The sequence below is a fragment of the Schistocerca piceifrons genome, chromosome 1, assembly GCF_021461385.2.
Source record: "Schistocerca piceifrons isolate TAMUIC-IGC-003096 chromosome 1, iqSchPice1.1, whole genome shotgun sequence".
Taxonomy (NCBI): domain Eukaryota; kingdom Metazoa; phylum Arthropoda; class Insecta; order Orthoptera; family Acrididae; genus Schistocerca; species Schistocerca piceifrons.
This window is the reverse complement of record NC_060138.1, coordinates 708,343,092-708,365,427: the sequence shown is the minus strand read 5'-3', so window position 1 is coordinate 708,365,427 and position 22,336 is coordinate 708,343,092. Positions and strand designations below refer to the sequence as shown.

At 41.8% G+C, this 22,336-nt stretch overlaps 1 protein-coding gene across 1 annotated transcript in view; it reads right to left on the bottom strand.

Annotated features, from left to right (window-relative positions):
• The window catches only part of LOC124710756 (protein unc-13 homolog 4B), a 178,828-nt gene extending 157,895 nt beyond the window's left edge, over window positions 1-20,933 (bottom strand). The window contains exon 1 of the mRNA XM_047240952.1: window positions 20,822-20,933. Within this exon, the coding sequence (XP_047096908.1) occupies window positions 20,822-20,883 (62 nt within the window). The 5' untranslated portion in view covers window positions 20,884-20,933. The remainder of the gene's footprint in view (window positions 1-20,821) is intronic.
• Window positions 20,934-22,336: the final 1,403 nt, after the last annotated feature.

Here is a 22,336-nt window from a genome sequence, read left to right as displayed (position 1 = left end):
TGGTAGCCACTTTCACAATGTTTAACTATAAGCCACGTTTTACGTATGATAATGGCTACAGGAGATAAGAAGTCAGCGGAGCAAATTCAGCACTCACTTACATGCATGCACCAAAGCAGTCGAATATAAGACTGTATCTGGCCACCTCCTCTCTGAATCTACGTTGATTTGTAAGAGAGACCCGAATGCGGCACGCTCTTCTGGAAGGTTTCTGGAGCGGCCTGGGGGACAGAGCGCCCTGTGTGCTGGGCTGCGCTCCCGGATCCCGGCCAGCCTTGGGGTCACGCTGCGTTGAGCGGCCGGCCGCCTGGCGCTTCCGTTCTTGCTTTTCGTTTCTGCTCCTGCAGCCTTGAGGGCTCAACACTGTCCGCCAGGCCTGACTCAGCATCAGCTACTGTCCACTACACAAGCTGATCCAAAGTTAAATTCATCGCCTCAACGAGTAACTACCGTTTATCAAAGGTACATCACGAAGGAGTAGTTAGAAATGAATAAAAATCAACTTAAGTATAAGCTATACTGACTAAAAGAGGCAGTAAACATGCAGAACAGTAAAATAATTTTACATATGAAAAAATCAGAGTTTGCTGCACAGAATAGGAATTTGTTCCCGAGGAATTACACCTCATAAATCTTCGTTTCAGAAAAAAAACTTAGTGTTCTATCTGCTGGGCTAGTGTCTGCGAAGGAGATGCTAGCCAAAGAAGTACCATATCTGTTCAATGGATAATATGTCATCTGATTGGCTGTATTTAGGAAGAGCGACACCATGGTCAGAAGTCTTGGAAATGAATCGTATGAAAGGTGAGGGTAATGTTGGTATAAATCTCTCACAGTGCATTAATCGAAGAGTAGTGTCGTAAAACTACCGTAGGATACCGTAGACAACCAGAAGTAAGGAAGACTGCGGAAGTTTCCGAGTAACTTTGGTTAGTTAAGATCGTGCCCGCATTACCTGTACGTTAGGTGCGTTGCATACCTACCGAGTACAACCTCATAACGATCGCTTTCTTTACGTATGCGATCAGTGTCTCAATAGATTCCTCTAAAAGCAGGAAGATGTGAATCGTCTAGAAAGTGAGTGAGGGCCGGGTAGCCCACGCAACATTTTTGTTCTACATAGGTGTCCTCCTGTCTGTCACTTGAGAAATTGAAATTGTCAATGTTTAATTCAGGTTTTATTCGACCATTGTTGAATTTTAATGTGAAATAGAGGAGTTTTGTAGTAAAAATAAGGAAAGCACTATAGATTTTTATCATATATTGCTAGAAAATACAACTTCCTAAAGAAGAAAGTAAAATAAAAAAAACTCAAAATAAAAATGTATCAAACATCGCTTCAATACCACGCTGAACTTTTATAAAACATGTTTCTGTTATTCACAAACAACTTTCGTATTTACCAATAGCAACAGGAAACTCTTGCCTTTGATCATTGTGTAGAAAGTTCTAGTGACAACAAAATAACAATAATTATATTAATTTTTTATGTTTGTGCATGTAAATTGTACTTGCTTCAAAAGTAATTGCTTTGGTTATACAAAAGCGCAAAAGTTACGCGATCAACTAAGTTTCATTGCTTAGAAAATTCAATTTATATTCCGTAAAAAAATATACGCTGGACTAACACTGAATGATGTGCGGTTCTAATTATGTGCAAAGCAAACAAACAAACAGACAAAGACGTCGGCACCGATTTTCTCTCTTACCCATTCATTTACGTTTCTTTCCCTATCAATTCTACCGATACTACCGCTAATCCTATAATTTATTGTGTTATTTATGTAGTGTACCAAATGCAATAATTTATTACGTTATTTATGTAGTGTACCAAAACATCGAACCGTAGTTTTGGTAGAGAGCATCTCTACCGAAGAGTAAAATTTCAGATTCCATAACTTGTCTGGCATCGTAAACGCTGTTGACTGAAGACGCAATGTGAAGCAGCCATGTTCGTCGTGGTACCTTTTGCTGGGCCAGACAATCAAGCCTAGGATTCTCTTGTTGTGCTGCACTATAACGCCTCATACAAAATAGGATTTAGCTCTACAGTCTCCCATACGTATTCGGCCAACGGTAGCTCATACTGAAGCGAGACTAACGTTAAAAGTCTATTCATTATCACGGTATTGTCCTGAAACGCCTATTGCAGCCGGTACCGTCTTCGTATTGACATCAGAAGTACACGTACATGTATTCCGTGGTTCAACAGACGGCAGAATACCATGTTAGTAGAACCCGTTTCATACAGAGCGGTGCTGCTACGTTTCGGCCACAGCCGGCATTAAATTATATAGTTGATGGTTGCAGAAGACATCACCCAGCTGAATTCCTGTAAGTTATCTGAATAAATTCCGTGGTGTTTTCCTGCCATTTGAATGAGATGCCTTCTCTACCACGTACGTATGTTACAAATCCACTGTACGATTAACAAATCGTCCTATTCTTTTTATTTCACGTCTACATGCAGGAATCACTACAGTACCATTACGTACGTATTGTATGACTGTGGTATGAGCAAACGAACAGAGGCTGTAACAAATGTTAATCCAACAATTCCTTTCGTCGTTACTTTGTAACATGGTCATATCAACGAGACGCGTTGATCTCAAGGACAACACATATCCTTTGCAGATGACATACCAGAATCAGCACTTTCCTATACCGCTTTACAGATAACAGTCTTCCAGAGGGTACTATTTACCACAAGAGCACAATATTACTTGTCAGTTCTAAATATTTTCATGTCATCTACTGGTTGTAATGACTTGTAGGTATCATAGCAAAGAATTTTTCGTAAATAATAATGTATATATAGCAACCAAAATGTTCACAAATAAGATTAAAGCAAGAATGAACTTTAAAAATTTAAGTGATAACAGAATTCTAGAGCACGTATCGAATCGTGATTATGAGGATGTAGTATTAACTACGTTGATAAAACACACATTACTTCAAGAAAAAACGAGTTAGAAACAGGAGTTAAGCTATATTACACTAAATTTCCTTCTTCCTTTCCTTAACTTTGTGAATGTGTAATAATCGTTTAGTTGCTATATGTGTTTCCACTTGATGTAAGTCGTATTTTGATTTTGACCATCTGAACGTTTAGCATAACGTTTTGCAAACAATTATGAAATACATTACACTCTATTTAACTGATAAAAATCATTTCAGTACTGTATGAGAAATCAGTAACTCTTCAGTGACTCTCAGTCAATCAGGGTCACTTTCTACAAGTCAGAGTGTCTTTGTGCCACTTAGCAGTTTTGTTTCAAATGGCTGCTGCTCCATCTGCTTGCATTATTTTGCACTAAAAGTAACAGTTTTATTTCCTCTGTGAATTCTAGTTGTCTTTCCAGCTTCTTACAAACTCTTAGACTTGCGATTGTCCTTTAATTGCGTTGGCTGTGAAACGAGCATCTACTGACAATGATTTAAGATGAACAATGCCAGGTCGACCCAAATATCTTGATATTTCAAAGTAAATGTACAGTTCTAAATTAACACTATTTATTTTTACTTCATATGAACATCTGATTTCCTTCAGGGACGATGTAAATTTACCCACAGTGTTAGATATAAGAAACATTTTTTGTTTTTTAAGACTAGTCTAAAGTTGTTCCGACTGACTGTGTGAGTTTGTACCAGCATTAAAGCTGAAAGTTTTCTCTGATAGGGTATAGTTAGAATACATTTTCACTTTTCCAAGAACTCAGTAACTATAGGTGTGAAATGATATAGTGTTTGTTGCAATGTGTAATTTTTTTGCGTAATATTCTTCAATCCTTAGAACCATTCTTATGTTTGCTTACGGTATTTGCTACATTCACCAATAGTTTCATCCCTGTATCTGTGTTCTATCCAGTGCCTTCCATAATGTGTTATCAGCCGTCACCAAATAAGTGTCACATGTCCCTTCATCTGTTAATGGTTTTCTATTAACAACTCCCTCGTCTCTGTTTCTTGCTTAATCTTTCTTGTTTCTTCTTGCTGGCAACACTTAACTTGATGCCTTAACCCTTCATCAAATTCCTAACAGACGTTTATGGTGCCACATTAATAATTCTTCATTACTTTCCCTACTGTACAAGTTTCATCTCCGCAAAGCACTGTGCGCCTTAAGTAGTAATTGTGGATAGATTCTGTTGGACGTTGGTGCCATTATGGTGGGCTAGAGAGAGCGGCTTGGATTTCATTCAGGGTAATTCGTAACTTGCTTGTGTTACTTAATTCATACAGTACTATCAGTGACGGATGACTGTCCACTGGTATGCAAGCATCGCTTATATCATCATTCACTTGCGTTACTCTCATGACACCGTTGCCGGAACTTAGCGAATCTTGTGAAATATTTCTTGGTGTTTTTGTAGAAGTTGAACAAAGTAGCCCTTCTTCATACAACCCAAAACATCTGGCAATATGAAACTACAGCTAATAGATTGCGCTTCAGTCTTCTCGACAGTGATTTTATATTGAGACTGCGACGGCGCCAGTGTGTACTAACAAAAGTTGTTTCTGCTGTTTCAGCAGGATCGTTTCTCCACTAAGTAGGAAGCTACCCAAATAAGAAAAAAAGGGTATCTGGTGCCCGAGGCTGTGTTTGCTTATCAGTAGTTTTTGTTAATGATAAGTGATGGCCAGTAAATAAGCTACAGTGCGTGCAACATCGCCGCGGAGCGGTGCGTACAGACGGATGTGGGCAGAAGTGCGCATCTATGCCTCCTGTTATTGAAGTTGCTGTACATCATGCATCAGATTTAATAATTTTTGACATGGGTTATGCTAACTGATGTAAAAAAAGTTCCATTAGCTACATCACCCTCTTAGGAGCCGACATTGTTATCTTTCTAAAGTAGACTATGATCTTCGGTTCAGTCGTGAACGCATAACGGATAGGATTACTTTGATATTTATAATATTAGTATGAATTATGGCAGATTTTTTCTTAAAGTTTTTTAGAACGCACACAACAGGTTACAGATTACTAATGAAATTCCAAAACAAAAAGACAATGGTTAATAAGAAAAGTGCTGTGGATATCCCTTAACAGAAGATATAGACGAAAACCAATCCAGTTTACAGATTATAGTGGTTAGTAACATACAAGTGATTTGCAGTGTTAGAGAGCTCCTGGGCATTCTCTTGGGACTTACGTTTGTAATCTATTCAGTTATTTTCGTATGAGACAGTTAGTTTGTAGTGATTGCCACAAGCAAAAAATATGGAAACCATTGCAGGCAGAGCTTTGTGTGGAAATGATCCACTACGTAACAATAATCATTCGATAATAATCGAGGGCATCGCTGCAGGTGAAGAGATTTTGGTTTTTTGGTTAATTCTGCAGTGAAAGGTAAAGTCCTGGATACGCAATCGTGCAAAAGAAGACTAATCGCGAGCGCAGAGAGTAAGAGGCTGTTTTTCCTGCGTGTATGATCAGTTCCAGCCTAAAAAAAAATCCGTCTTCTTTGAATTAAGTAATTCAAATCAGTCTTTGACAAGTTGCTGCGGACGTCAATGCGAGATGCTTTTAATAGTTTTCACAATAAAATATTGTCTCAAAATATGGTAGAATACCCAAAAAGATTCTGGTCGTATGTAAAGTACACCAGTGGCAAAAAACAGTCAATACCGTCACTGCGCGACAGCGATGGAAATGTTACCGATGATGGTGCCACTAAAGCGGAGTTACTAAATACAGTTCTCCGTAATTCTTTCGCGAAAGAAGACAAAGTACATGTTCCAAAATTCGAAACCAGAACAGCTGTTACCATGAGTTACATAAAAGTAGATATCTTAGGTGTTGCGAAACAACTCAAATCACTTAAGAAAGGCAAGTCTTCCGGTCCAGATGGTATACCAATCAGGTTCCTTTCAGAGTACGCAGACACAATAGCGCCTTTCTTAGCAATCATATACAACCGCTCACTTGACGAAAGGTCTGTTCCTAAAGACTGGAAAGTAGCACAGGTCACACCAATATTCAAGAAAGGCAATAGGAGTAACCCAGTGAATTACAGACCCATATCGCTGACCTCAATTTGCACTAGGATTTTGTACTCGAACATTATGAATCACGAAACTTCCTGGCAGATTAAAACTGTGTGCCGGGCCGAGACTCGAACTAGAGACCTTTGCCTTTCGCGGGGAATTGCTCTACCAACTGAGCTACCCAAGCACGACTCACGCCCCGTCCTCACAGCTGTACTTCTGCCAGTACCTCGTCTCCTATGACTCACCTTGAAGAAAATGACTTATTGATACATAACAAACACGGATTCAGAAACTGTCATTCTTGTGCAACACACCTAGCTCTTTATTCCCATGAAGTAATGGGTGCTGTCGACAAGGTATCTCAGATCGATTCCATATTCCTAGATTTCCATAAGGTTTTTGATACCGTTCCTCACAAGCGACGGTTAGTCAAATTGCGTGCACAAGGAGTATCGTCACAGTTGTGTGACTGGGTTCGTGATTTCCTCTCAGAGAGGTCACTGTTCGTAATGATAGACGGTAAATCATCGATTAGAACAGAAGTGATATCTGGCGTTCCGCTAGGTAGTGACGTAGACCCTCTGCTGTTCCTGATTTCTATAAATGATCTAGGTGATAATCTGAGCAGCCCCCTTAGATTGTTTGCAGATGACGTTGTAACTTACCGCCTAGTAAAATCATCAGACGATCAATTACAATTACAAAATGATCTAGAGAGAATTTCTGTATGGTGCGAAAAGTGGTTCAAATGGTTCAAATGGCTCTGAGCACTATGGGACTTAACAGCTGATGTCATCAGTCCCCTAGAACTCAGAACTACTTAAACCTAACTAACCTAAGGACATCACACACATCCATGCCCGAGGCAGGATTCGAACCTGCGACAGTAGCGGTCGCGCGGTTCCAGACTGAAGCGCCTAGAACTGCTCAGCCACTCCGGCCGGCGGTGCGAAAAGTGGCAATTAGCACTAAACAAAGAAAAGTGCGAGGTCATCCACATGGGTACTAAAAGAAATCCGACGAACTTTGGGTATACGAGAAATCGCACAAATCTAAGGGCTGTCAATTCGACTAAATACCTAGGAATTACTATTACGAGCAGCTTAAATTGGAAAGACCACATAGATAATAATGTGGGGAAGGCGAAACAAAGACTGCGCTTTGTTGGCAAGAACACTTAGAAAATGCGACAAACCCACTAACGAGACAGCCTATATTACACTTGTCCGTCCTCTGCTGGAATATTGCTGGGCGGTGTGGGATCCTTACCAGGTAGGATTGACAGAGGACATCGAAAAAGTGCAATGAAGGGCAGCTCGTTTCGTGTTATCGTGCAATAAGGGTCAGAGTGTCACTGATATGATACACGAGTTGGGGTGGCAATCATTGAAGCAAAGGCTATTTTCTTTGCGACGAGATCTATTTACGAAATTTCAATCACCAACTTTCTCTTCCGAATAAGTAAATATTTTGTTGACACGCACCTACGTAGGGAGAAATGATGATCATAATAAAATAAGAGAAATCAGAGCTCGAACGGAAAGATTTAGGTGTTCCTTTTTCCCACCCGCCATTCGAGAGTGGAATGGTAGAGAAGTAGTATGAAAATGGTTCGATGAACCCTCTGCCAGGCACTTAAGTCTGAATTGCAGAGTAACCATGTAGATGTAGATGTAGATCCCTTAGCAGCCCCACGCCCGGGATCCTGAGTTCGATTCCCGGTGGGGTCAGGGATTTTCTCTGCCTCGTGATGACTGGGTGTTGTGTGATGTCCTTAGGTTAGTTAGGTTTAAGTAGTTCTAAGTTCTAGGGGACTGATGACAACAGATGTTAAGTCCCATAGTGCTCAGAGCCATTTGAACCTTAGCAGCCAAAGAAGCGCCAGTTCTAACGAATGGCTTCAATGCGAGTCTGCACTACGCATTTTATTTGAATTGAAGGGAGAAGGGGAAGGGAGAAAGGAGAAGAGATAGAAGGAATTAATGATATCAGCTGCGTCGAGAGTTTGTGTGAAATCAGCGGCGACGAGTGAATAAGTGTGCCAGACCAGGACTCGAACCTGGGATCGCGTGCTTACTAGCCAGTGGCGCTAACCACTGCGCCAGGTGGACACAGTGTTTATCGCAAATGCGCAGACTACCTCGGCACGCTCTCCGGCTGACCCACATTCCCACTTAGCGCCGTGTATCCTCAGTCTCCGACCACGTCGTCACAGCCGCTAATTTTAGATTCCGTAAATGTGCGTCTGCACTGAAGAACGGACACCACGCATTCGTATAACATGCATTTTGTTGCCGGTGGTTACGCCCTCGCCAGTGGTGAGTGGATGATGTGAGCAGCGCTCGCCCCCGCGGCCTGAGTCACAGTGAGGCCGGCTTGCTCAACCGCCGACGGCGGGTCGCCGTCCTCAGAGAGCCGTCCCCACGGCTCACTTGGCCCGCAGCCACCCTGCAATATCTGCCAGCGACGCCACGATCCCGCTCGTCTCGAATCAAAACAACAGCGTGCTAGTTTTGGGTAGTACTTTCAAACAAAACAGAAGCATTCACCGGACACAGATCTTCTGTTAGCAGAGACATCGCCATGTGTAAGTCATCAAGCCACTGCAATGGGCTGAATGTGTCTGCGCAGCTTTCTTATTCGAGAAATTCTCAGCTTGTCTCACAAAGCTGTGTGGGCCACGTTATGAAATACGCCACATCACTAAAGGATTCGGTATTTACCCGTGAATGAGCCTCTGAATGAACATGTCAGTAACTACCTGAGTTATCCACCAAGGAACAGGTGTGGTCTCATCATTAGGTTAAATGCCGAAGAACTATAGGAGGCATTTAAAGGGGAAAAATGTATTTGGTATACTATGTACAACGTTTTCTTTAGCACCTTCACCATGAAAACAATAAGCAAACCGAGGACATGGAAACGCAGCGAACCTGATTACTCCAATGCGCTGTGTGCCAAGTTTATTTAGGTCAGCAACTGGAAGCAGTTAATTCCATAAATTATCTGGGAGTAGGCATTAGGAGTGATTTAAAATGGAATGATCGTATAAAGATGATCGTCGGTAAAGCAGATGCCAGACTGAGATTCATTGGAAGAATCCTAACGAAATGAAATCCGAAAACAAAGGAAGTAGGTTACAGTTCACTTGTTCGCCCACTGCTTGAATACTGCTCAGCAGTGTGGGATCCGTACAAGATAGGGTTGATAGAAGAGAGAGAGAAGATCCAACGGAGAGCAGCGCGCTTCGTTACAGGATCATTTAGTAATCGCGAAAGCGTTACGGAGATGATAGATAAACTCCAGTGGAAGACTCTGCAGGAGAGACGCTCAGTAGCTCGGTACGGGCTTTTGTTGAAGTTTCGAGAACATACCTTCACCGAGGAGTAAAGCAGTATATTGCTCCCTCCTACGTATATCTCGCGAAGAGACCATGAGGATAAAATCAGAGAGATTAGAGCCCACACAGAGGCATACCGACAATCCTTCTTTCCACGAACAATACGAGACTGGAATAAAAGGGAGAACTGATAGAGGTACTCAACGTACCCTCCGCCACACACCGTCAAGGTGGCTTGCGGAGTATGGATGTAGATGTAGAATCATTTAAATTTGTTTTTCTCTCGCTCTTATTTTTACCGTTAAACAAAATGCATTAATTTAAATTACTCACTGTTTGTAAATGTCTATCATTCAACCTAACTGACGCTTGTTGTGAATGTAATATGTATCTCCCTACTACTAACCAATATTGTATTACAGATTCTTTGAAGATCTGCAATCGATGTAGAGTGTATTTTTATGGTATCGTTAGTGTTGAAGATACGGAATATCAGAAAATTGCTCAGAAAGAGTAATTTTATTGTGAGTTCTTAAAATACAGATCCTTTGTGATTGTAATGCAAATAATTAACTGATTAGAAAACAGAGATTGCTTTTTGTAATCTATACACCGCAGCCATTGTGGACAGTAGCGATTATCAGCGAAACATGGGACTGAGAGCATTCGATCAACTAATACAAAATTGATCGTAGTTCGCGTTAAGGCTTTTGATGGGTCTTACGTCTGGTCAGAACTTGATTAACACTTGCACTAACAGCGATAATCAGAGTAAAGGCGTCAGAGCACGTAAAATCGCAGGTAACTGATACTAAAACCGCCAAAGTACGATGATCTTCGTTACAGCAGATCCTGGACAAAATGATTCAAATGGCTCTGAGGACTATGGGACTTAACATCTGAGGTCATCAATCCCCTAGAACTTAGAACTACTTAAACCTAACTAACCTAAGGACATCACACATATCCATGCCCGAGGCAGAATTCGGACCTGCGACCGTAGCAGTCGCGCGGTTCCGGACTGAAGCGCCTAGAACCGCTCGGCCACCGCGGCCGGCAGATCCTGGACAAACTATTTTTTTTAATTTTTAATTTTTTTTAGATTGCGTTCATCAGTCGTATCCAAGACAACACTCATATTCACTTTCTTCGCACAATCCTGCGTGCAGAATTAAAGTAATCTCAAGTAAAATTCCCTACGAATCTTAATATCCACTCTTGTAAAATAAGACATAAATTTGCATACCGGCACATGTTTGCTGTCTGCCTTTATGCTGATGAACGGAAGCACAGTTGTCTTGGATAAAGTTGTGTATCAGAGCTTCACGGGACAAGCTTTTGCGACAAAAAGCTTTTTTTGAGCTAAGATTTCGACTCAGCATATCTGTTCATCATAAGAGAAGCTGTTATCTAGCAAACACGCGCGGTTCTTTGAAACTAATTTCGTACAATGTTTGTCAGTTTCCGAAAGTGAAATAAGACACTATAACAATATGCACAGACTAAACGAAAAGCAGTTTTTAGTTTACAGGTATGGGACAGACACAACCGAATGTGTCAGGCTTCCATGTGACACTTGAGTGTAATCCGTACATGTCCTTACAAAATTATTTTGATGCTAGTCAAACCGAGCTTACTGGAAGACAGTCGGGCTACGTGATAAAATGTAGAGAAAGAAGTTGTACACTCGAATACAACTGTGTAATTAGGCTTTTTACTTCCATCGTACTGCCGCACCGAACTTTTACAGAATACTGACAAAACTAACGAAATGAAAACGTTTCACGGCAATAGTTTGTTCATCCAGTCGTAGGAAAACAGTGTACTCGACATTCTATGTGTTAACAAATCGGTTTAGAAAGGTGTGAAAACTAAAAGTATTAGTCAATACTTTTCTGCTATCAGCCAAGAATCCTTTAAGTGAAACTGTTGTTTTTCTTTGTCCAAATACATGCGACAAAAGATCTTTCATGCCCCTAAAAGTTCTTTTAATATCACACGTGGACGTAGTGGTATCTGATATTTGAAGCCAGCAATACGCAGCTATTCCTTCGATCGAGAGTCGAACGTTGCTCTCATCTCTGGATGTTACATTATGAATAGCACCTGCCATATCTTTGCATAGATGAAAGCAAGGGTGACGTCGCTACACACGTAAAACAGTGCGTTGAAGAATTACTCGGCCTGAACAGGATAATAATGAAAACTGTCGGATTTTCGTATGCGACGACGTGTCGTATTCCAGAATGATCTATTTCTTATTAGACAACACCGCCCTTCGAGTTCTGAAACACACTCGTGGCGCTCAAGGCATGTCCCCCATCTACCGGCCGATGGCAGAACTACTCCAGATTGAAGCGGTGTTGGCAGGCGCGCTAATTCTGTATCGCGGTCGTCGCAACTTTTGCGTAGCCTGGTATGCAGGTTTGAGGAATTTATCTTGTCACTTAGGAATTTGATGTGGCATGTAACATTGAAAGTTTATGTATCCTTGGTATAGTAGAAGATGTCAAGCGAGAGAATTACATGACCAGAAATAAAACATCGGCTTAGGCTTCATACGCGTTAATGACATGACTAGGTCAGGCTTAGGCAGATTGTTGATAACAGTAATTTACTATAAACTTTACGCGTAGAAGATAAGCATATTCACACGTAGGCCGGGATCCATAACCACTAAGCAAGTAGGAGCTTAGCTTTCTTCGTTTGGAACAATGCTTTCCGATGAATAGCAGTCAAGGAATGGTAATACTAATATGTCCTTCATCATGTACTGCATTGTCATGGTATTGCTTTCAGCTGTTCAGTTCACTCAGTAGGGTACCGTCGGACGTCTTGTGAGTGCAGACAGCGTGATGTTGTATGACGCAAGAGGAGCAAAAATTCACGAATGCGTTGGGAAAGAAGCAGACGATTCACTGGCGTGTCTCATTAAAAAGAAGCGTACTAAGTCAGTTTAATTTGTATCTGACTTGTTCCATAGGTTCTTCTACTAGTAACAAATGCAAGGGTCTAGCTATGTGTTATCCCACATAACTTGTCAGAAACAGAAACGCAAAGAATCACGAAAACGACTGTCGCCACTATAGCGTCGCACTTTTACGCTGACCAGTGGTGTTTGGTGGAAAAGATAAACCGTTAGGCCAGAGAGATAATATAAGCTACAAGTGGCAGGAAGCAATAACATAACTGTTCTTTAACAACATTTAATGGCCCACTTTATAATATCTTTATATCCTTGAAATCTCAGGTACGGTACCTGTAAAGATGTTTCATGTAAAAGTGGGATGAAATTAAGATCGTGCGTTAAGTGACACAGAGCCGATGTAAGAGACCGGTCTCATGGTAACAGCCCTTGTCCGACATAAACCTGATTTGACTTTTCCATAGTTTTCCAAGTCATTCCCGGGCAGTACCGGGTTAGATTGTTCAACAAGAAAACTACGAATTTTTCCCAGTTTCCGACTCAACTCCAACGGCATCTGTGTCGTCAGGAAGCGGGCTCCTCCGCATTCGTTCACCATGACGACAGAGGTTTCGGTACTGGAAGCTCACACCAAATTTAAGCTTTTTTTTCTAAAGAAAGCAGGTATGTAATAATGGTTGATATTGACCTACGCTCGTAATGCGGACAGCCAAGTAAATCCATAAAGAATAGAGGTAAATTACAGGTGGGCTTCTTCTTGGTTTCACCTTTCGTCTTTAGTGTGCAATGTTCAAGCTGTTTCTGTCCACGATATGCCAAGCATCTGAATCATCGAGAGCCACTTCACCACTTCACTATTCTTCTGTGCCAGTGGGGACTCATCATAGGGCTTGGATCATTGCTTGCTAATAATTTAACTGCTGATCGCACTTGCTGCCTGAGCGATATTGCTTTGACAAAGCGCAGCCTCTCTCTTTGTCGCACGTAGCTGAGCAACTTAAAATGTGAAAAGTTTGTAGGGCTCTCGTCATAACCAATGTAAGACGGAAAGAGCAGTCGCATATATAATGGCAGTGACTTCCTGTTAATAAAGCTTCAGATAATCACTATATACTAAAATCACCTCGTCAGCAAATTATTATAGCTCTGAGTGTCCTTAGATCGTGAAATTTATTATCTTTGCAGAACGAGACAGAGATGGTATATTTAGTTTTCGTTCTTGGTACATTATCGACAGTTCACTAAATATTTACAGCCAAGGTAAACAGTAATTATAAGAAGAATCTTGAGACTATCAACGTAGTTATATCGAAGAATAGAAATAAACACAAGGCCGACGATGTTCTAGATAATATAATGTCTATCACCTACATGGTCACGTTTTCTTTGCCCAGGCTATGGCATATGAAGCTGACAAATAATCTAAGTAGATTATACTTTCAAAATGTCCATGAGACCGCAGCCCTATTTCCAACAACAAATGGGAACATGCCTTTCCTCTACATGGTCAGCAAGGAAACACCCAGGACTGCAGTCGAGGAGCTCCAGGCGAGATTCACCGCGAAGGAGCTCACTCTGCCTGCGTCGTCATTACGCCGCAGATAGTGATGTAAACAAATATTGGTGCAAGCAAATTAAGTTGCCAACTTTCCGTATTGGTGTGTTGGTTGTTAGATGAGTGTGTCAGCCTTGCTTCGGCCCGTGAGATAAGGTTAGCTTGCTACCGCTATGAGCCCTTTGGTATTGTGAAAACTACTCTGAAAACGCACTTATTCGATCATAGAGCCGGACGGTGAAACACTGCTTATGTCATCCCCACGACCACCCGGCAGTGTCCCAGTCACCTTGACAGGGAGGAGTTTGCAACTAAATGTTATTAGGAAGAAGAACCAACATTTTCATTCAAGAAAATTTCGTTGGAATAACGGAATTAGCTCGTTTAATTCAACCGCACAAAGTCCGTTTATACAGATACTTCTAGCAGGAGCCTGACGCAAATGGTGACGTATCTGTGGGTTTTGAAATGGACTTATGAGTCTAAGCAGATGTAGCCATTAAAGAATTTATGCAACTGCGTGAACTTCGTTGTTGAGAGTAATGCGGTCGTCGCTGATCTCTGTCGTTAACAGGGGGTATATGACCAGAGACTGTTTTTGGTGACCATAGCCGCCTCCAGTCTCTTTCAATGGCAGAAACAAAGGGCTCTGAGCACTATGGGTCTTAACATCTGAGGTCATCAGTCCCCTGGAACTTAGAACTACTTAAATCTAACTTACCTAACGACATCACACACATCCATGCCCGAGGCAGGATTCGAACCTGCGACCGTAGCGGTTCCAGACTGAAGCGCCTACAACTGTTCGGCCACACCGGCCGGCGGCAGAAACAAGAGCAGGTCGTAATTTAAATAGGGTCCCATTTGTGTGCCTTCGCCTAGCTAACAGCGTGCATAGTTCATCGCCTGTGCGGCTGATCCCGGCGGAGGTTCGAGTCCTCCCTCGGGCATGGGTGTGTGTGTTTGTCCTTAGGGTAATTTAGGTTAAGTAGTGTGTAAGCTTAGGGACAGATGACCTTAGCAGTTAGGTCCCATAAGATTTCACACACATTTGAACAGTTCATCACCGCATCAAGTAGAAGACAAGTTTTGGGCGTACTTAATTGAGTCATCTGGAAGACGGACCAGCGGTTAGACATTGTTACTAAAATCAACAACGGAAGGCCGAACACCTAAGCTGTCCACGTGTATCTCAGTTTGAGATGCTCCCAGTCTGGCAATGGCCCTCTTTCGAAGCGAAGTGTGTAAATGACTCAGTGTTACTGGACTGCCTTCTTTGCACCCGTCGTCTTCTCTCGCTCTACAAGTGCGAACTGCGGCCTTGTTCTCAAACCTGCAGCTGCTTGCTACGGCTGAACGCCGCCAGCGTGTTGATAGATGCTGCTCTACATTTTGTGGTTTTGTGCAGCATTACTGTGCTCATAACATACTCAAATATCGTTCTGAATTTCAATTTTTACGCCGGCCGGAGTGGCAGTGCGGTTCTAGGCGCTACAGTCTGGAACCGAGCGACCGCTACGGTCGCAGGTTCGAATCCTGCCTATGGCATGGATGTGTATGATGTCCTTAGGTTAGTTAGGTTTAATTAGTTCTAAGTTCTAGGCGACTGATGACCTCAGAAGTTGCATAGTGCTCAGAGCCATTTTTCAATTTTTACTATTTTTCCTAGTTGGTGTGAATCAGTGTAGATGAAGTGACATCTTACATATATAGCTGTGGGAAACATTTCAAAGAGTACGATACGATGTCCGCTTCTGAAACAAAGTGGTTGACATCGTTTGAAAAAGATTGTATTTCGTCTGCTGATTGGTTCATTAAGTACTTTATTTCACTGTACTTCTCTTAAATTTAAATGATCAAAAGTTACCGTTGAATAACACAGTATATGACATCAGAACGTCCGAAAGCACATCATTATCCCGCTACAGCTTCTATGAATGGTAACAAAAGTGCTGATATGTCTTTTGTAGGCGTTCGTAGGTGAAAAATCTCATATTACTTCCAGTGACTGAACAGTTATTATTACCCTGTACATTTTACTTTGTAATAACAATCAGATTACGTGAAGTAGTCCAGAGAATAACCTACACCGGACGCATGGTGTCATTAACTCACAACTTAGCGGCTAAATAACAAAATTGCCACGATGCGCATTGATTTCGCAATTATCCAGCTGGCTTAAGCGTCGTGTTACGCCGATTGCCTACCTGCCAGGCGTCGTTCGTGTATCCATAGCTCGAAGCGAGGGACGAGAACCTTGAGTAAATTATCTACGGTCAAGGGCAAAGGGGCACAGGCCCCTCTGGAGGCGCCCAACGGAAAACGTACTACATCAGGCAGCTTCTGGTGAGAAACCTCAGAGGAAAAAAGAATAAAAAGAACTCAGGTGTACATCACTGAGCGGAAAATTGGTAGATACTTTTACAAATTCCACGGTAGAATACTCAAGTTGTGCATACAACATGATTTCGCAGAACTAATCTTAAGCTCACGGTTAACTGCATACATCTTTTTCTCTGACGTAAGGCATAGTCCGAAGGATGTTTCAAATAAGACAGTTATTTAACGGTCAAGGTCCTTGCCTTTCTTCTGGATCGACGTACGCAGCGAGTTGTGAGGTTAACGTGACGCTGTATGACAACGCAAGATGGCCCTTATAAATTGAAACCTTCATGCAAAATATGGATTTGCAAAAATTACGTTGTATTAATTGCCAAAATACATTTTAAGAATGAAATGAAAACTTTTATTTTCATTCTCTTCCAAATTTTGTAGACCAAGTACTATGCAATTCTCGGATATTCACAGACAGACTCTAGTCGGGTTGAAGAGGGGCCATGAGATTATCAGTGGACAATATTTGAGAGAGGATCTCCGACTGTAGTATTTACCTTACATTCAAAGAGAAATTGCCAAATCTTGGTCGAAATCGACGGTAAAACAAATTACAAATTTTTGGAACAAGAATTTCTTGAGTCCAGAACAAACGATGACGTAAGATTTCAAACTTTCGTGATTATGTTTTACTGAGAACTCATGTTTGAAATACCTTCAATAATTACTGTCCGAAAACAATCTTTACATTAGCAAAACAGCCAAATTAAACGGAACAAAAAGTATTTTTCTCACAAATTTCGGTTAGGTATTTTATATACGACAACATGTTTTCCAGTGCGTGGAATAAAAAATAAAATCTAAGTAACAGTGAAGCACTAGAAAATCAAGACGTGATGAAAAAGAGCACGTCCAACTCCAAAAGACAAAGAATTTACTAGTTGAATTTTCTTAAAACTTAGAATGTTAAAAGCTCAGAGTCATATATGCAAGTAATGTAGCAGTATGTACGCCAGCGACGCGTCTCGGGTCTTGCATTCTAGCTTAGCTCAAGGATCATTTGACTTGATGACTCGTGGTTACTCGCGCGAATGACAGCATACACTGAACTACTACACTGTTCATACTAGTTTTATATTTGGTAATAATTGTGAATGCAGAGAATACTGATCTGTGGCACAGCTTTCTCTCGTTGTGACACTTCAGATCCGTATACATCGTCCGGCGGAAACTGATTGGAACGGCGGTAGTTCCATTAAGCTTTTTCTGATAAACAGTTAAGATGTAGATTAAAATTTAAGAATGTAATAAAAGTGGATGATCTACCCAGAGGTAATCTTTATCTTTTAAATTTTAATGGAATATCAAGAAAAGACAGTGAAACACTAAGTGTAACTCCACGTTAAGCAATCTACTCACAAAATTTCTGAAGATTATGCTACTGATAGTGCATTATTTTTCTTGTAAGATATGGGTTTATTAAAATTCAGCGGCAAAACGTAAGATATATTCTCATGTAGAGAGAAGAAGAAATGACATTCACAACAACATTGTTGTGGATTTTGACAATTACAGAGCTATCCTGTGTGATTATCGGAGCGCTCTCCGACACCACCAGCGATGTGTTACGCTCAGGTCACATGCTGGACTAATCGTCCGATGTGACATCATCCTGATTGAACACGGGACACCAGTCATTGTCGCACAAAAAAAGAAAATAAATCAGGTGTAATACATATCGTCTCACAAGCTGCTAAAACGTACACATGTAGAGTTAGTAAATCATCAATAATATCAAATAAACAAAAAACTAAATCTGTCTCGGCAAGGGAGTGTCCAACAGGATTAAATTAAAGAGTTTTGGTCAAATAGTCTGTCCGCTCCTGTCTATCTTGCAACTGTGAAGTGTGCAATAAAGTGCCTGTTTGCCGACGGTGTAGAACCTGCGCAACAATAATTACTCATGAAGTAAAATAACTAACTGTCAGTGGCAAGTATTCAAAGATATCAGGACACGCAGTACAATATAAAGATGTTCTCAACCCTCAGGTTGCTTTGAACGCCGCAGTGCTTTACTAGGCACGGTGCTTAGCAGAAAGACAATTGATTGCGTCCGAACTTTAAACTGACTTAGACATCTAGACATAAGGGAACCTATTGTTTAAGTTAGACTCCAAACAACGGTGCAGCTTGGTGTTTTTCTAATTACAAACAAACCGTTGTCGGAGGAGTACGGAGTAACCCAGAACAGAAAAAGGCATACTAGTACCGACCGAGGATTGTTGCAGGACCTTAAAAGTTCCTAGAGCTTAGGCTCTGCAGTTTGCCTGTTACCAACTCAGTCGCCGAGCATTCTTGAACGAAATACGTAGTGGCTGATCCGTCGTCGGCGTGCTCCCCGTAGTGTATATGTCGAGATAACTGCGTAATTATACATTTCCGAACTTACGCTGGTCATTTCTCCTTTCTAGCCGTATGAAAAGCCCATATCTATACTTCCTTCCCACTGAGTTTTGATGCATCATTCTAGATTTTAGTATTTAATAAACAAAACCTGTGGATTATACGCTCAAAAGACTATTTACGACACATATGCAAAAAATTATCCATTTAAGAATATTGCGCCTATCGTACGATGATAGCTTTGGTTGACATAAATTTGACGATGAAGCACCTATTCATATCGAAGGTAATATTTCAGGCGGTACCGATCTTTTGTTCAATACATTAATTCTTCTGACAATTTAAAAGACACATTGTCTGTTAAACTACGAGCCTTCAGATCAGCAAATATAAAATCACATCAATACCCGGAGTTATCAGCCGTATAACTGCCCACGTAAAATGTGAATGATAGATGCAGGTGTCCTTTCGTCTCAATCACTAATGTAACGACTGTTTTTAGTAGTGTAATCGAGCACATTTGCCTAACATCGCCTTACAATAAGTATTATGCAGACAAAGTTGGGGAGAATGGCAGTCTACGAGAGCCCTGATTGAGCTGTTCAAGTAACAAGAAAGCCGTTAAAACAGTGTCGTGAAGGTTTATGGAGTAGTGGAGTCGCAACTGCAGAAAGAGCTTCACAAAGGATAAAAGAGCACACTAAGGTGCATTCATTATACACTTTTCTTTTTCTTAAAGCACACAGCGTTTAGTCGAGCAAGGCGGTTCAGAGGTAGACTGCTTGTTCAGCTGGTCATTAGTGTGAGAAGGAATCAAACCTGGGCTTACTGAAGTATTCTTTACAGCCTCTGTTGGATCATTAAAAAAAAAAAAACCAGCAGAATAGTATCGTTGTTTCTTGCCGTTTTTGACCACATTTTTAAGAGTGACTATTGTGTCGGGCCGCTCTATCCGTTACATTCATACATTAGTATTTAATACTGTACACGATTCTCGAAACTATTGAGTCTCAGAGGAAAAGGGTAGGTCTTATCAGATATCTGACATTATAGCATCAAATTAGGGACATGTTGGTGATACACTTTCCAATAACGTTCCTTCCTACGAAAGAAATAGAAGTGCATGCTGCTACATGTTGAACACGGCTTCTTATAAAGATCCGTCAGCTTTCCGTAATAGGCAGGTGTGTTGGATGTGCAACAAGTGCAGTACGACGGTGAGTAAAACATAATCGAGAACTTTTAATGAATGTATAGATGTAGGCATGTCAGTTTCTGTTGTTGTGGATCTTACACGCTTTCGTTGCACACACGATTTTCATTTAGCCAGAGCCGTTCAGATTAATAAATGTTTTTCATAACAATTCAAGGGCAAGACGACGAAACACTCCGATTTATGGTGAGTCAAAGCTACAAAACTACTTGCAGTTCCTCACAAAGCAGACTGAAGACATTCTGAAGACCTACGAAAACTCCATTATTTAGTTTGCCCCAAGCGAGCGACCGAACTTGTAAGCAAATAAATGAACCGTGTCGCTTTACATCAATTCGAGGTCGAACCAATAACAGGAAGGAAGTGGTGTTAGCATCAGCAATACGAAACATGGCAGACTCGACACTGTAACGTGGTGGAAATAATGATGCTTGGCAAAGATATAGTAATCTTGCTCACCCTTAGAAATTTACTGGTAAAAGTATTGAAATACTGTACGTCGTGGTCGGTTTTAACGTGGATTTATTGTTTCACATGTACATGAATAGATCGTTAATCTATTAGTGACTAGAAAAACGTTTATTTTATTTATTTTTTATCCAACAAGGGTTCCTACGCGTTATTTTTATGCCCCTAATACAATAACATCGAGAAATTTGTTTTAAGAGAGATGTGACTTCCTAAATTGATTCCTAAATTGATTACTACGGATGCCCAGTGTCCGAGAGTTCTGATGTGGGGTATAAGAGCGAAACAAATAAAGTATAATTTATGATCATGCCCTCTAGTTGTCCCATGACTAACACACTGTTTAATTGCCACTTTTTAGCATTGTGGGTGATGCATTGTATCCGCAGTTCACACTGGGGCATCAGTACATGTTGAAAATGCCCACGTGAAGTTTTGCCACACACTGATACCCCATCACACTTCTTTCTGAATACAGCTTCATGTTCTAAACCTTGTACGAAACACTCTTCTTCTCATTTTACGTCACTAAGTTCACGCAGGGATGAGAAGTCGGGACGGGGAGGCACTGACCGGTGCGGTACGTACTTGTTGAAGAGTCGGAAGAGCCGCTTGGGCGAGTGGTCCTCCCCGTTGCGTGGCGGAGCCATCTGTGTCGGTGGTGCTGGGCTGCAGGATGGCCGTTCGTCCGCCGCTGTCCCTGTGCCTCTGCGACTACGACTGCCACTGTGTGCGGGCCGCCGCCACGCTGGACTTTATACTCGCACGAGCCGCGCACTCCGCGGGTGCAAACAGCCTTAGCGATACGTCACAGTCCACCCCTCAACGACCGAGTAAGGAAGTAGTGTGTTTGGTGAGAGTGGGGAGGGGCCATATTATCAAAACAATTACATCACGGCTGCTTGCATGATACCAGTTTGTCTGTTCGCCAAGGTACAGATCAGTAAGCTGAGTCTTGAAAGTCTCTTCGGGTTTGCTGCCGGATCCTAATATCAACTTGACTCGATATTTTGGCGATCCAACTGGTCGCCATCTTCAGGACAATGCTGCTTCTGTTGATGAGTCCCGCTGAGAACTGACGCCAGGTTGCAAATCGACGTCCTATATAGGCCACCGTTCAGTACACGGGGTATGCGCCGCCCATCACGGTTTCTGCCTTCCGAGACAGGGAGGTGGCGCCGCCCTTAGGAATTTAAATATTAAGAGTGTGTTCCGTCCACCTTCTAGGATTAGGGCTCTGGTCGGCTCTGTGAAAGATGATTTGGGGCTTAGGAAACCCGGTGTGTACATAATTCCGTGTCAATGTGGGAAGGCTTACGTTGGTCGTTCGATTCGCACAGTGCATGACAGTGTGGAACACCGCCGTCATACGAGGCTACAACAGCCGGAAAATCGGCGGTAGCAGAACACTGTCTAAATGAGGGGCACAGTATGAAATTTGATGAAACTGTGGTAGTTCCCAACATTTCCGGTTTTTGGAACAGTGTCTATAAAGAGGCGATTGAAATTAGGTTGGCTGATAATTTAATCAACAGAGACAATGGGTTTCCTCTTAGGAAGACGTGGAATCCTGTATTATCTCGCATCAAAACTGAACGTTCTTCGGTGCGATATATCGTAGCCAGCAGTGTTTCACTAAGGGCGGCCCCACCTCCCTGTCTTGGAAGGCAGAAACCGCGATGGGCGGCGCTTGCGCCGTGTACTGAAGGGTGGCCTATATAGGACGTCGATTTGCAATCTTGCGTCAATTCTCAGCGGGACTCATCAGGAGAAGCAGCATTTTCCTGAAGATGGCGACCAGTTGGATCGTCGAAATATCGAGTCAAGTTGATTTTAGGATCCGGCAGCAAACCCGAAGAGACTTTCAAGACTTATTACGCCGGGAAAGCCTACGTAATCACAGTAAGCTGAGTCGTACAGAACCAAAACGTTCACCAAAATCCACTGATCGTCTAGTTATCGCTGTTTGTGTGTCCTCGGCCGTAATAAGGCATTACGGCAATCTGGAGAAAACCCACCGACAATCTAGAACTAGATGCTACGGAAAGAAGGCAGTAAGTACTAAGTTTCGGAAGGTATCCTTGCACATCTGGTGTCAATGAC